This window comes from Chiloscyllium punctatum, chromosome 28 (assembly GCF_047496795.1).
Source record: "Chiloscyllium punctatum isolate Juve2018m chromosome 28, sChiPun1.3, whole genome shotgun sequence".
Taxonomy (NCBI): domain Eukaryota; kingdom Metazoa; phylum Chordata; class Chondrichthyes; order Orectolobiformes; family Hemiscylliidae; genus Chiloscyllium; species Chiloscyllium punctatum.
The window spans coordinates 7,125,385-7,141,575 of NC_092766.1; the positions used below are offsets into that span (position 1 = coordinate 7,125,385).

At 41.9% G+C, this 16,191-nt stretch overlaps 1 protein-coding gene across 7 annotated transcripts in view; it reads right to left on the reverse strand.

Annotated features, from left to right (window-relative positions):
* The window catches only part of ash1l (ash1 (absent, small, or homeotic)-like (Drosophila)), a 243,118-nt gene that overhangs the window by 97,214 nt on the left and 129,713 nt on the right, over positions 1-16,191 (reverse strand). For all 7 annotated transcript variants that reach the window (XM_072548810.1, XM_072548804.1, XM_072548807.1 and 4 more), the window contains 3 exons: positions 15,582-15,686; positions 7,153-7,849; positions 5,783-5,962 (listed from right to left, as the gene is read on the reverse strand). In XM_072548810.1, coding sequence (XP_072404911.1) covers positions 5,783-5,962; positions 7,153-7,849; positions 15,582-15,686 — 982 coding nt within the window. The remainder of the gene's footprint in view (positions 1-5,782; positions 5,963-7,152; positions 7,850-15,581; positions 15,687-16,191) is intronic.

Sequence of the window (16,191 nt, forward strand, 5' to 3'; positions counted from 1 at the left end):
AAATACCTGCAGGACAAGTACAGCCTAGTACAAGGGGAAAGTTGCACTTCACTGTCTGACGTTGGCTTTTGATTTACCAAAGGCGTACAAAGAACATTTGGTCCAACCTATCCAAGTTAGTATCTCAAGCCTCCTCTCAGCTTTTCTTTAAAAACTATTATAACTATTTCCTTCTCCCTTATACCAATACTGTTTGCACCACACTCATTCTGACCACTCTCCAGATTAAAAACAGTTCTTCTGAATTCCCTATGGACTTTCTTGATGACCTTTTTACTGATGGCCCTTAGTTATGCTCTACCCCAGAGGGGTTTTCTCACTGTTAAAACCTTCCATTATTTTAGGGACCTCTATCAGCACGCTCCTCAGCCCTGTTAAGGGGTCAAACAGCAGCAGCTTGATTTTGTTTTCCTTCTGTCACACTCATTTTTGTTATCAGCTTCAAATCCAAGCAATATGCTGGTGACATATTGACTGACCAACAGAGAGGTAGCGTTGTATCCTTTTTACAAAGAAACAAAGCCCACATTCCTTGCTCAGGTCTGCTGCTTGCCATGCAGAAAATTATTTCAGTTTGCCTGCCAAGTATTCCAATAATTAGCTAATGTTACATTGCCTGAAACCATGTGAAACCCTAATTACAACTAGCTGTAAAAAGGCCATTTTCTCCAAGCCACTACAGGAACTATTCACACCCAAGATCCATAATCAGGGTTAATGATTACTGTCCCTCATAACACACATAGACATGTGCACATGCATACACCCAAAGACCGATGAAGCTGCTGAAGAATGTGATGGGGGAAGGGGGTTGCAAAATGGCAGTGGTCAGAACAGGAGAGCAAACTTCCAATTGAAGATTAGAACTGAAGCAAGCAAAAAGATTGTACTCAAGAAATCTTTCCAAATGATCCTGAAAACTGAAACGTTGCCACCCAAGAGCACAGAAAATGATCAGTAGGTGATTCAGACCTTTACATCGACTCTGTCATTCAACAAGACTGTGGCTGACCCAATCATGGCCTCAACGCTTTCCTGCCTGCATCTCCTCCCCCATCCCAAATACCCCTCACAACTCACTTGTAGATCAAAAATTTGTTTACTTCTGTCTTGAAAGATATTTTAAAATTAATTTGCATGATGTGGATTTCTCTGGCTCGGTTGACATTTATTGTCCATCTTTAATTGCCCAGGTGAACATGATGTTGAGCTGCCTTCAGAAACTGCTGCAGGCCTTGGGGCGCTCTTCAGGAAGGAGTTCAAGGATTCAGATTCACCTTCCACTGCTCTCTGGTAAAGAACCCAAAAAGAGAAGAAATTGCTCCAGATTCTCCATGTTAAATAGGAGATTTCTTATTTTTAAGCAGATTGCCCAGTTCTGGATTCCCCATGAGAGGAAACATTCTGTAAGTATGTATACTGCCAAAGCCTCCTCAATCTCTGACACATGACAAGAATGTAAGATGATTTTCTTACAAAGTTCAATGAATAAAGGCCAAAACAGTCCAAATGATTTTCACAATAGGTACATCCCTATTTAAATAAGGACACCAAAACTATACACGTTCATGTCCATGTGCTCTCATCAAAACTGGAGCAACCCCCCCCCCCCTCTCCAAAACATTAAAACTCCATTCAACTGTGATAAATAAAGGCTACCATTCATTTATCTTCCTCATTACTTGCTGTAACTGCATTCTAACCTTTTTTTTGTTGTTCATGTCCAAGGACACCCAGATCCCTCAGTAATGCAACAAACAGCAGACTCTCTCTCTATTCAAATCATATTTTGTTATCCATTCTTTTTCTGCCAAAGTCCATTATGTCATTTTCCCCACAAACTTCATATGCCAAAGTTTTGCACATCATCCAAACCAAGTCCTCCTTATAACTTACTTCCCTACCTATCTTTATATCGTTAGAAAAAGTGACTATAATATATTCCATTCCTTGATTCGGGTTGTTAATAGAGATTATAAACAGTTGACAGTCCAGCACTGGTCCTTGTGGCACTCCATTAATCAGTTTTCCATGCGTTGGGACAAAGGGGAAGAGAAACAGCAAAAAGGACACAGACTTGCATGCCAATGAGCCGGATGCCACTAGTTACAACTATCGAGCACCCAAGAGTAATTCATTCAGAGAACAAGTGATGTATGTACTGACATTTTGCCTTATTTACTTGTGGCATCTCTGGCTGGCCAGCATTTAATACTTGTTCCAAGATAGTGGTGGTAAGCTTTCTTCTTGAACTGCTGCAGGCCAATTTGTGTAGGTGGAACCACAAAGCTGTTTGGAGGGAATTCCACAATCTTGTCCCAAATGGATCAATGTTCTACTCAGGACAGTAAGTGGTTTGGGGAGGGGGGGCGGGAGAATCCTCTTAAGTGGTCAATTTCCCGTGTATCCATGTCCTTCTGTAAGGCAGTGGTCATGAGTTTGGAACTTGTTGTCTAAGGATCTTTGTGTACTAGAGCACATATAAACCAAGTGGGAATGGGTCTGAAGAAATAACTAAATTTAACATGAGAAAAGTCTGTGCTCTATGTCTGGATATTTTAAAACATTCACCAGTCTACCTGACTGAAAAAAAAACATTAATCGAAATCACATGTGTGATCAAATGCTAATTGCCCCCCAAGCATCAAGCTCATGCTGTTAAACACTTATATACAAACTTCTCCTGATGTCTTACTATCTTCTAGGAAGGGGCACTGGGCGCCAATGTCATTCTTTTGCTATTGCAGGTTTTGATAGTGTCATTAGGTGGTGATTCACAGGACATGGGTTCACCTTTTCCTTCCAACTTGGAGATCAACTCCCACTTGCTCACTATGGCCTCTCTTCCACTTCCAGAGCAAGTAATCCTCATAGCACCAATCTAGCAAAAAGGAATTTTTTCCTCCAAAGATTAATGGAAGGCAAGTCTTGAGAAAAACCTGTCTCTGAAATACTTCACACTTATGACTCCTTTAGCATGTTACAGCCGGAGCAATTATTTTTCTCATTGCAACCAGACAGAGGTCAGGCTCCAAGTAATATGACAAGAGAAAGCAACCACTCCAGCCAGCTAATTGAGAAATTCCAGTACTGGCCAGTGTCACCCATGTCATCAAAGGTTGCTAAGCTCTTCAGTCATTCATATATTATGCATTTTGTCATCACATGAGAAAAGTCTACAGCCAGAGCCACATAACCAGCAACTCTACTTTTACTCATGACAAGCAGAAATCAGGATCAGACAGGAATGACAGTGCCAGAAGAAATCCTAATCCAAAGACTATGTTAAAATTGTCAGCTTGGCTCCATTGGAATGCTCTCATCAGCTGAGTCATACGGCTGCTCCAAAATCTGGAGCACAGGTGCTGCTCATTTCAGTGTGGTACTGAGCAATGCTGGATTGTCAAAGGTCGAACTTTGGATAAACTTCGGGGTTCTAGCTATGACTCCTCCTTCAATCAACACCATTAAAACACATAACAACTGGTCAATGATACTGCTGACTCTTGGCTGTTCCCAATTGCATTTGCTCGGATAGCTGTCACTATAGTCCTCTCAGTTTACAATCTGGGAGGCTTTGCGGTGTTTTGGAGATGTGGGACGGTATGATACAAGTCTGTTCGTCAAAGTGAAAAGCCTGTGTATTGAGGCCGATGATGTATGGTCGTGTGGCCTTTAACACTACACTCTTACAGGGAGGACAATGCTACTGCTGCTGTTACACAAGAGGCATTCTGGCGAGGGTGACAATCATGGCAGCCACCCTGTGGTCTGCAGCTCTCTGGTCGAACATTCTAACTGACTGTAGCCGATTAACTCTCGTTGAAATGCCCTGTCCAGAATTACAGAGCTGGCGTACAGTATGACCCACACTATGATGTCAAGCTGCCCAGTGTAAAAGCAATGGCACCCCCTGGTGGTGAAGCAAACCCACCCACTGAACAGCACATAGGGCTGCCAGGTTTAATCCGAGGAATGCTGACAAGGTCAATTCTGGTTGCTGCTACTTCAACCATTGTAGGGAAAATAGAAACTGGCTGTGGTAGAGACTAGCCCTTCGCTTCTTCACAGCTCCACCTGTGAACCTAGCCAGCATCTCTGTGACAGGGATGGTTAAAAGGATCTTCCACAGGATGCCACTGTGAATCGGACCACAGATTCGAGGAACACCACCTCATCTTCTGCCTGAGCAGCCTACAGCTCGGAGGACTCTACGTATAGTTCTCTAGTTTCAAGTAACCTTCCCACCCATCCTCCTCCCCCCCCCCCCCCCCACCGATGTCCTTTCCAGCCCTGCCTCTTCCCTTCTATCCCACCTTCTGACCCTTCCTTTCAGCTACCAAACAGGTTGCAGCCATAAACTGTGTTCACCTCGTGATTCCGCCCCCTCTCCCTACCAAAAACCCCCCTTCACCCCTTGCCCCAATCTGCAGCTCCTCCTATCCCCACTTTCACTCCTGAATATGGGTTATACTTGAAACGCCGACTTCTCCACCTCCTGTTGCTGCCTGGCTTGCTGTGTTCCTCCAGCCTCCTGCTTGTCTACTTTGGTCTGAAGCAGACAGCAGCTGGAGGTAGCACCAAAGCTGAGACTTGATAGAATTTGGCGAGAAATTGGTCTTTTTAACTTCTGACTGAAGATTAATATATTGCAGTGTTAAAACAGTAAAGGTTTGGTGACACTGTTGCAAGTACACTATATTACTACTAAGGCAGTATCTGATTTTCCCTAATTGGATCTTGCAAGACCTTAACAGGGAGGGAAGGAGGCACCATATGAAGACTGTAGCTCAGCCTAATTGATAATAGACAAGTGTTAGCATGTGGGAATCAAAGCAAGAAATCACAGGCCATAAGTAGCCCTGAAAAGCTTCTACCATGGGGGTTAAGTTGTACAACAAAACCCCAGATGCTCTTTCTGAGAAGGTGCTAGCCTCAACAAAGAATTGTACAGAATCCAGTGTGAAAGTGGGCACCCAACTCTTTTTTGCTGCAAGAGGAGAATCTTAACAGGGATTTACACTGAAATATTAATACTGCAGACACACACAATCAACAATCTGCACAGAGCCGCGTAGCACAGAATGCAAGCAGAATGGTAGTTAGTTCCAATCTACAGTTTCCCCAAGACTGTTCCTCAGCACAACGGGAAATCATGGCTTTCTTCAAAAATTAAGGAAGCAAACAGATAAGGTGACTGGCCCTTCAGCGGTGCCTGTTTCCATATAGCCAACAGCCGGTGGCTGGGTGGGAAATGCAGCTGTCTTGGAGTGGGCTGACTAACTGCCTTACTACTGTCCCACTTGGGAAATAAATAGGTGGTAAGGTCAGTTACAAATCTTTAAACACAAAAGCTGACACCCCGCAACAAAGTGAGGATATTTGCAGCCAGTGGGGGAAGCAGTTAGCATGTCAGCAAGAGAGATATAGAGAGACGGAAAATAAAACTTGAGAACAGGAAAATATTCAACAAGCTTGCCAGTGTCTGCCACGAAACAGACTCCTAATTGCGATAAAGAACAATAAGAATTCAGTTTCAACAAACAGTCTCCAACCAATCTCAACCACAATATGTAAAGCACACCCTTTCAGCTGAAACACCTTTGGTGTAATGCAATATACTTGCATCTTATTGAAATGAGCAATCACTTCTGTTTACGGTTTCCACTAAAACATTACTTTTGTATCAAGAAACAAACCTTTTGGAATTCAAAGATAATTTAACTGAAAGAAAGACTAAAGCCCCACACAGCGATGATAATATTTCTCACAATTTACTCACTCGGGAACCTTATAGACATCAGAGTACAGTCCTGCTTTCTGGTACTTTTTCTTAGGAGGGCGTGGGGCCTTCTTTTCCCTCTGGATTGTTGGCTGTGGAGGTGGTGTTATGATATCTGTCGATGCTGTCTTCCCTCCAGTCTTCGATGCAGCAGCTAATTCTGAAGACAATTCTGGGGAGCTGGTTGGCAGTGAATAAAAATGCAGCGGTTTAACATTACTCTCTGCCATGACCAGCGTACGCACACTTCATGTAAATGTTAAGATGTTTACAGCTATTGTTAATTGAAAGAGCAGTTGAAGAACTGCCCCATTGCAACAAGTTCTCTCAAAACAAAACGAATACAGAAAGTACTGGAGAAACTAGCAGATCTGGAAGAATCTGAGAGAAACAGAGTTAAGAATCCAATCTGACTTTTTCCCCCTCAAACCAAGTGGCCATTTGGTTGAGCTCACTATACTAGATTTGAAAATATAGCTATAGCATGAAGACTCCCAACATCATTCTTCGTGGATCGAGAACTCCAAAAGTATCAATAACATTCAAATTTACATCGTTTTAATTTTCAGATCTCTCAGATTGCAAATACCAACAAATTGTGATTTGATTGCGGATTTGCCACCACCGAAGCAGCAATGTTAAGGACAGTTTTCTCCAAAAGTCTAGACTGACTTGTGAATTTAAATACAAGTGCAACTAGGTTTGAAGTTGAAAGGAACAGATTGCCAGAACTTGAGGGGCTGCAATCCAGACATTCCTGGTCTAATGCCAGCCTACACTTGCAGCTCTAAAGAGGAACTGGTTGGGCTAACTACTGTGAGATTAAAATTAGGTTTATTATCACATGAGTACAGTGAAAAGTTTACAACCTAACGTGATTTGACTTGACTTCCAATTTCAGTCTTAACTTAGGTGCCCTGTATTGGCAAGCTGTATTGGTTGGTCAATCAAAACAATGTCTCACAATGACACAACAACCCATCCAGGCAAACAAGGAAGCCATAAGCAGCCTTCCTTGCAGTCAAAGTAGAGTGATATCTATGGACCAATCCACCCTCCAGGCCCAAAGTGGGCAACACACAACAAAAAAGTTTGTTATTTTTTTAAAAACTGACTATATTAAACATAGTTAATGCGGTTATTAATTAATTTTATACTCGATCTTGAGTCATGATTTGCACTGCTGGTGTAAAATAATGCAAGTGTCACCTTGGATAACTGTGTGCTTATACAAATATATGTGATGAGAGAACATGGAGAATGATTTAAATTCCAGCTCGGATCACTCTCCTTATTGTGTTGCCTTCGGATGATGGAACAAAGAGTCAATAGGACAGGAACAGAGGAAAGGGAGCGATGCAGGTACTTACTCTTCTTCCAAGTGCCTTTTCCGTTTCACACCCTTCCTATGTTCTGATTGCTGCTGGTTCACACTTTGCAGCACTGATTCAATAACATCCATGATTGTGTCAGACTCCTTGTTCTTCTCACCACTATCCCTCTGTTCCTGAGGAAGTGTTTCATCATCTTTAGGAGGCAATGAGGCACAGATCTGAGAGAGACTCAAATCCCGTTTCCTGGGTCTGCCTCGCTTGCGTTTCACAATGTTGTTCCCTGTCCGTGACTGCCTCTGCAGTTTCTTTGCTTTCAGAATCTTATTGACATGGTCCAGGTTCTTCTTGGTGGCTAAGATTTTGTCAAAATTGCACATTCTCCTTGCCTGGCATTGAATGGCTTCTATTCTGCCCTTCTTCAGTCGATGGCCAGCATTCAGATTCTGTTTGTCTGTAGATACCTGGCTATTCTCTAGATGATCATTTGGAGAAACAACAGTTTGTGTGGGAGGTGTTTCTGCCCGTTTGTTCTGGCACCTTTCCTGACTGTAACTTTTGCAAGAGGTGGGACTTAAAGGACTGTCAGGCTGAGTAACTGTTACACTGGCTATAACATCTTCTATTGTCTTCTCTATAGCCATTTGTTGTGATCCATCTTGCGTTATACGCTGAATTACATTTTCAATAGCTTCCTCCACTGGACTTCCTAACTTTGTACCTCGTGACACTGTTCCTGAAAAAGGAAGAGAATCTTATTAGTATACAAACTGTATATCTGCAGTATAAACCATTAATAACTCTGCTTCTGCACTGTTCCAGTAATAGGTTATACAGCGTGGGGTGCTACTGAGGAAAACAAGGAAATGGTGAAGGACGCTGCTACTGTATCAGAACGACACACGTTTATGCCACTTTGTGCTGCCTATGTAGCATTGCTACTTCAATGGAGTAAATACTTGCTTGAAAGCCTAAACAAAATTCATGAAGTATTTGTGCAGTGCTTCACTAATTAATGTGAGGTAAAGACTAAGGTCTGCTCAGTGACAGAGAGAACATGTAGAGCTGTAACGGGAACTTTACACAACAGAGTAAAAGGGAAATGACCTGGTGTTTTGGAATTTTACACTTGGATCCAGGAAGGAGTTTAGCAGGACTGTTTCAGCAACACAACTGCAGATAAATCCTGCTGCCTGGGAACAGAGGCAAGACACCTGGACCCCGACATCATCACCCCTGAAGTATTCCAGCTGCTATAAATGTTCAAATAGAGTCAGGCAAATGCAGATTACAACTTGACAAAATCAAACAGCAGTTTTCACTGAGCAAAGGGTCATACTGGCTTCCTGAACAATGGCAATTTCCCACACTGTTCCTGCTCATATTTCCAGTGAAAAAAGTTTTTCACTGTGGGGGGAGGGCAAGTTAAAGAAATCAATGTATACTCATGAATGGGTGAGAAGAGATCAACAGAGTAAGAGATACACAATTTCCAAGAAAAGGACAAGGGGGAGGAGGAAGAAACCAACCCAAAAAGATAGGCATACATGCACAGAAAGAGGGAAGACACAGAGGGGAAGCTAACCTATTTATGAAGGACAGACCATTGTGAATTGACAGACACAAAGAGTGAGACAAACACGTAGAGAACGATCAACAGGAAAAAATAATCATTGTCCAGTTATAAGTTATTTACTGATAATGTTGCCACCACGAGACTATGGTTGCACTTTTAAGAAAGAAGTGGAAACTAATTTTTCATTTGGAACACCAGTTACCAACTCATAAGTTGCTCCATTGGCCAAGCATTTTAAATTGTTGATAAGTGATTGAGTGCTGAGTCAAATGTTGTTAGTCTATATGAATTTATTAAATGGAGGTACAGTGTGTGATGTGGCGGTGTAGTTATTATGTCTGAATAGATGTTGTCACTTTATACTAAGGAGGGGTGACTCAGTGTCTTTTCAGATCGAGAATTACTGAACATCTTTACCAGATGAAGAGGATGATTGGCTAACATTTTTGCCATTCTATTTATATCTCTGTGATTTATAATATGGTCAATTGGCCACAAAACCCACTAATTTACTGAGTGTATGCACATTATCAATATGAAAGAGAGAAAAACTGGGCTTTGTGCTATGGAGTCTGACAGAATAGACTTGTGAAAACCAACATTATCAAGAATAACAAAGGACCATTAGACTTAACAGCATGTTCCACTCTCCACTCATGCTGCCAGCTTTTTCTGTTAGCAATGCTAACCCTTTCTCCACCTCGTCAATTGCATCTCAATATTACCTGATCATTTGGCAGGTAAGATGGTTTTTCAAATGACCGTATTATGATGTCACCATTTACTATCTGTATTAACTCGCCTCCCGAGTCCCCCCCAAGCCTGTCCACCATGTACAGGAGTTAAGTCAGGGATAACTATGGAATACTCTCCACTTGCCTGGATGGGTGAAGCTCCCAACACCATTCCAGGAAAGGGGAGGTGATGGCCTTGTGGCATTCTCCCGACAATATTGATTTACAGACTCAGGTACTGTTCTGGCAACCCAGGTTCAAACCCCAGATGGAGGAGCTTGAATTCAATAGAAATCTGGATTTGAGAGTTTATTAATGATCATTGTCATCGATTCTCAAAACAAAACACATCTGGTTCAGGAAAGGAAAGCCCCGATCCCTGCCTGATCTGGTCGACACCTTAGTCCAGACCTGAAAGCCAGGAGGTTGACTTTTCATAGCCCTCTAGAACAATTAGGGATGGGCAATAAATGCTGGTCTAGCCAGCGAGGTCCATATCCTACAAACACAATTTTGAAAAAAAGGCAGCTCACTTCACAGGATACCCTATCCACCACCTTTGACACTGACTCTCGAGCAGTGACCCACAGCGACAGCAATGTGTACAGCTTAAAAGATGGTAGCTCACTTCTTTGACAAGACCTTCCAAATCAGCATCCGTCACCTATAAGAACAACGGCAGCAGATGCATCACTTTCAAGTTCCCATCCAAACAACACACCACCCCGACTCAGGAACTTGTCTGTTCCTCCAGTGTTGCTGGCTCATAAACCCTGGATTTTCCTTCTGATCAGCACTATGTGCGCACCTTCACGAGATGGGCTACAGCAGTTCAAGAAAACAGCTTACCATCACCTTCTCAAGGTGGACAATTCATGCTGGACTAGTCAAAAAATCCCACACCTTATAAATGAATAAAATTAAAAAAAAGTTGCTGACAGATGGACACAGTAAATTTTCTAAATATATATATAAGAATGATTGTTACACAAGTTTTCAAGAAAGAATTCACCTCCATGTGAAATTCTCATTTTTGCTATTGCTGTGAACCCCATACTTGACAGAAACGTCAACGCTTCAGCTGTTTTTTTGCCTATCCCTGTCTCAAAGCATCTGTTCTCTGCTCAGGTATGAGTCCTCCAATCTCTGGGAGGTCTCTGTTACCAGCATGCTGTGTGATGGCCAAAGTATCAAAGTCAACATCAATGTGATGATGGCCTCACCAAAGGAGGAACAGAGGCACTTGCCAGCAGGGGCCACTAAACAAAATAGAACAATAAGAATCCAATCTTGTCCATGCAAGCCATGTGTCACAAGAAAACAGTTTCTTTTTTTAAAAAAAAGGAAGGCCTTTGGAAATGATCTGTGGGAAAATATACAAAGAGTTTACAAGCTTAAAGAATGTTTACTTCTCCGGTGGCACTTCAGTAATGAGTAAGTTAAAAGATTATCATTAGCCAATTACAGCCTGTGAACCTGGCATTACTATAATCACATGTTTACACTGACTTGTTTCAGGCAGGGTTCCAGGTACCTTCAGACGGTTGAGCATATGTGCCAATTTGCTTTACTTCTCTAAATATTGCAATTTCAATGACCAACTATTGGAAATACGACAAAGAAAAACACAACACTAATGTAATCGGGTGGCAGGTACACATTAAGACAGAGATTGACATGGAACTCCTTTTCTTCCTCAAATGGCATTCTCTCTACTTCACATTTCAGCTTCGTTATAAATCAAAAATATGAGCAAGGCAGTGAATAACAAGGTTGGAATTCAGGCAGGCAGTTCTGATGATGTCATGAAGTGCAAAGCCAGTTACAAATGTCAGCAGAGCTCAGGCTGAATTACTGCCTAGAACACTCTGCCAGACTGCTTTATGTAGTCTGGAGATTATAGTTTGATGTTCATTTAACATTTCATTTCTGTTCTGCTATGAGCAGTAAAGATGCTGCAACATGGGTGAAGTTAGGATAGTATTGTAAAAGTGACAGCTGCCTGGAAGCCTGCACTGTCTCACTCTTTTGGTATTTTACAGCATCGCCCCAAGATTAAACCATGATAGCTTAGGATACAGATGAGCCATAATCTAAGTGAATTGCAGTCCAGGCTCAAGAGCCTCCTCCTGTTCCAGTGTACAGTCAACTCTGATATAAGATAGCTTCTTCTACAAAATACCACTTTTCACCCACTATGAAACAATGAATAGCAGTCTTGTGGGTCTGTGCCACAGCCCAGGGCTTGAACCCATTATCCAGGCAGGCACTCAAGTGCAGTATGAAGGGGGTACTACACTGTTGGAGATGCTGCTTTTGAGAAAAAAAACTTCAAGGCAGGGCTCATTTTGCCTGCTGGGATGGATTACAAAAACCCTGTGTAATGTTTTGAAGAGCAACACTGAGTTCTACTGGTAAACTGTAATCAAGTATCACAACTCAAACTTACGTTTGTGGGATCCAGTTGGGTACAATTGGGATTCCTTATTTGCCCACGTAACATTCATGACACTTCAGAAGTCATTTAGTGGCTACAAGTACTTTGTGCGAAGGCAGTGTGTAGATGAATGTATATTCTTCCTGCTCACTCATACCACCTGATCTGGGTGAACATCCATTGTTGGAAAGGAAATTGATATTACTGCCCTGCTGCCATTCTGTTTTACCCGCACCATAGTCTCGTGAAACAGAAAACTGACATGACATAAAATGTATTCTCTTTCTCTCCCCTGCACTCTGCAGAAACAGCTACACCTTGCCACGCTGCTGCTTACTATCTGAAACATGACTTAGTTGACAGAAACCTTCCAGAGGTGAAAAGCAGCCTGAAGACCAAGCACACAAGCATCTGGATGCTTGAAGGCTGAAAATTATTTCCAGTAGCAGAAACATTTTATTTTAAAAGACATAAATAGTTAACCAAGCTATAAAACCTTCACATTAGCAAACACGTAACATTGGTTAGAGATTTTAAGGTAAAAACTGCCAAGAAATATTTCTTTCAAGCAATTGAAAGCTCACAGCAAATCCCAAAATTAATCTTCATTTCCTCACCTTCCCCTGGATAGTGTCAAATCTCTCCACGCATTCTCAAAATGGGCAGCATAGCTTCGCCTCATCCATGTCTGGATACCATTTGCCACCAGGCTATACTGTCACATGAGGTGTCCAATCCTGTCTTAAGCTGACAGCTATGTACACAGACCCTTACAGCAAAAAGAAAAACCCCATTGGAGTATAATCATGAGGAAGTGCCCAGTCAGACCCCGCTATACTACAGCCGACCACTATATTTTACAGAACAGAATAGAATCCTTACAGTGTGGAAGCAGGCTATTCAGCTCATCAAATCCACACCAAACCACTGAAAAGCATCTGGACCCGTCTGTAGCAGAACCAGACCGATTACCCTACCCTGCATTTCCCATGGCTAATCCACCTAAGCCTGCACGCCCCTAAACACTATGGGGCAACTTAGCATGGCCAATCCAGCTAACATGCACACCTTTGAATAGTGGGAGGAAACTGCAGCATCCAGAGGACGTGCAAGCTTCACAGAGACAGTTGCCTGAATCAAACTTGGGACCCTGATGCTATGAGACAGCACTGCTAGCCAGTGTGCCACTATTGCAGAGATCAGCTAATCAAGTTGAAGTATTCAACTAATGCCTCACCTGAAATAAAGTAAGCCACAGACTGGGGAGCAAGCATTGGCTATTGGAATGCAACAGCTCACACTCACACCTACAGCCTGAAGTGGAGTTTACAAGTCATCTGATCTTCATGGAGTGAAGTGGCACAGTCCACTCAATGGTTAACATCCACAAGTAGGCTTGATTTTCAACGTAAAATATAAAAAATAAACGTCATGGTCTAGAGAAAAAAGTTGTACCAGTGAGACCTGATTATTGTCCAACATCGTCCTCCTAAGGAGTCACCGGACCAGAAACGCTGACGCTGATTTCACAAATGCTTCCTGACCTGCTGAGCTTTATCAGTGACTTCTGTTTCTGATTTACAGCATCCACAGTCATTTTGGTTTTTATTCCCCAACACCCCCAATCCAAGAAAAAAAAGATTTGATGAGCATCTGACTGAAGTAGAGGACTCACTCTAAGAAAGCTACATGGTCACAAGACTGCTGAGATTACAGTGACTGATCAACTGTTCTTCTTTACTGAAGCACAAACAATAAACTAACATTGCAGTGGGCTCCCCCAGTTTAACAGACATTTTGATTCATTAAAAGCCCCTCTACTAGAAGAATTTGAATGAATTATTAATAGGGATGGGGCTCATTGGAACAGATACAATGCTAGGACTTGTTTGAGCTGACTGCAACGCTCATACTAACATTTGTTTTGCAGTTTGCACTTCAGAGGAGTCAGAAACATGTACTTTGAGATTGTGGTGCATAGGACTGTGTAATAGTGAGGGGTGTGTTATGTGGTTACTGTGTCAGCGAGAGAATCATTAACAAAGTAGATTACATGAAAGACTGCGGCTCCATGAGGGAGATGTTTGTTATCAGAGATAAACAGATGACACAAGACTGAGCAGCTTTGTCCTGTGGTTTTTCAGTCAACAAAGCATTTGCAAACTAGCGTACATTCAAAATCACCAGGTTGGTTATCCAGATTTTGGCTGTAGAACATACAATTGTGTCATATAGTTTCTGTCAGTGAATTAGATCAAGAGGCTGCAGCACAATTACTACAGTGAGTGGTAATTAATCAGTGGCAGTATCTCCTCACTTGGGTTACTATCCGAATTCTCAAAGAAGTTAACAAGTGTAACAGATGGACATTTTCACAGACCAAAGAACAGATAACCTAACCACAAATAAAACAACTGACAAGAGATGGAGAAGACAACAGGTAACACAAGATTTCATCTCATTGTATCAGATTTTCAGCCTGGAGTTACAATTAGGAGTAACATTTGGTTGCTTCATTTCATTTGCACCTTTTGGCTTTTGCAGACACATTGCTTCCAGCAATCAGAAAAAGCAGTAAAAGTTTCCAGTTCGGTTAATTTCTGACTGTGCAATAAACACAGCAGACCATCGCACATTTGATACAAAAAGGAGTAACAAGTTAATTGTAAAACCAAACCTGAAAGAGATTAATGCTCCTTTCCAATCTTCACAACGATAGTTTCTCTCAGTGTACAGTGGGACACTCACCAGTGTTTATATAGCTAGTTAAATGAGGGATAGGAGTAACTGATTAGTTAAGTGACTAGTAGATATAAGGGGTGGGGAAGATAGTGAGAGCTCTTGTGGTGCACTGTATCTCTGGGCCAGAGAAAGTGGGTTCAGGTCATACCTGCTCCTGAGATGTGTTATAGCATCTCTGAACAGGTTGATTAAGAACAGTTACTTGCATTGTAGTCATCTGCAAGTTTTTTTTTTAAAAACATGAAAGGAAGGGGGAGCAAGTGGGACTCGTGTTTGGAAGAAATTTGAAGACTGAGTAGTCAAAAGCTCTTGTGTTGCATAGGAACTAGTTGTAAGGCCAGGATTCAAGTCCCACCTGCTCCAGAAGTGTACAACAACTCTGCACTGGTTGATTAGAAAATACCCAAGACCAAGTTTGGCAAACGGCAGAGTCCTTACCTCTGGGCCAGAAGGTTTGGATTCAAGTTCCACCTGCTCCAGACATGTCAAAACACTTTAAACAGGGTTGATTAAAAATATTTAAAGAGTACTTAAGAGTATTTGATAAACTGCATCCACAAAGAAACTGCTTCCAGTACGATTCTGAGAGAGAGAGAGATTTTTGGTCTCAATGAATTAAGTAATATGGGGAGTAGGTTGGAAAGTAAGGCCAAGGCAAAGGATCAGCCCGAGTTGCAGTGCAGGCTCAAGGAGCTCTGTGGTTTACTGCTGCTCTTGTTCTTTACCCTCTAAAATGCCTTGGTTCTAAAAAGAATATTAATAGCACTAACCGAGAAACTGGCTGACAAACAGAAAGGAGGACACGTAATAAAAACTGCTGGAGAAACTCATGCAAGTCTGAGAAGAGAGCAGCATCTGTGGAAAGATAAACAGTTGACATTGAGGTGCCAAAATGACTTCTTTACAGAAAGGGAGACTTTTAGCAGGTTTCTCGGATTGAGAAAGGCAAATTAGAGAAAAATATTAATGATGGTCTTGCCTGCTGAAGTTGTGCACTCTGATGGAGTTCTCCTTCTGGTCGGACTGCAATTAACACTGTCCTGATGCCTCTGCGATGCCTGTTTATCTTGTACTGGTTGTAAACCTGTAAATTAGTTGAAGAGAAACAATGACAATAATGCAAAGCTATTAACTATTACTGCACTGGACATCACCCTTCCAAACAGTTATTCCCATCATTTAGGCTGCCAGTGCTATTTGAACTGCTGTATGAGCACGGTGGCACACATCCATGTAAAACACGGGCTTTCAGAATGGAGTCAAAACCAATGCCTGGTGAAGGTCAAACAACAGTTCCTTTTATAATTCACCGATCTGTCTGTTGATTTATCCAGACACAGCACCAGCCACAGTAACAATGCAACAGGTCAAGTGCTGCTAGCCTTTCTCACTACTGTATAGGCTGACATAAACCTCGCTGAACAGGCACAGTGGTTTTCAATTCAAAATTGCTTCCAAAACATTAAGAAAGAGTATTGCCAGAATATATGTTCATCTACTGAGATTTAAAAAAAACACAAAACCTGACAGAAAGTTTAATAAAAAATTACCCAATTATAAAACAAAATATATAACTAAGCCATATCTTT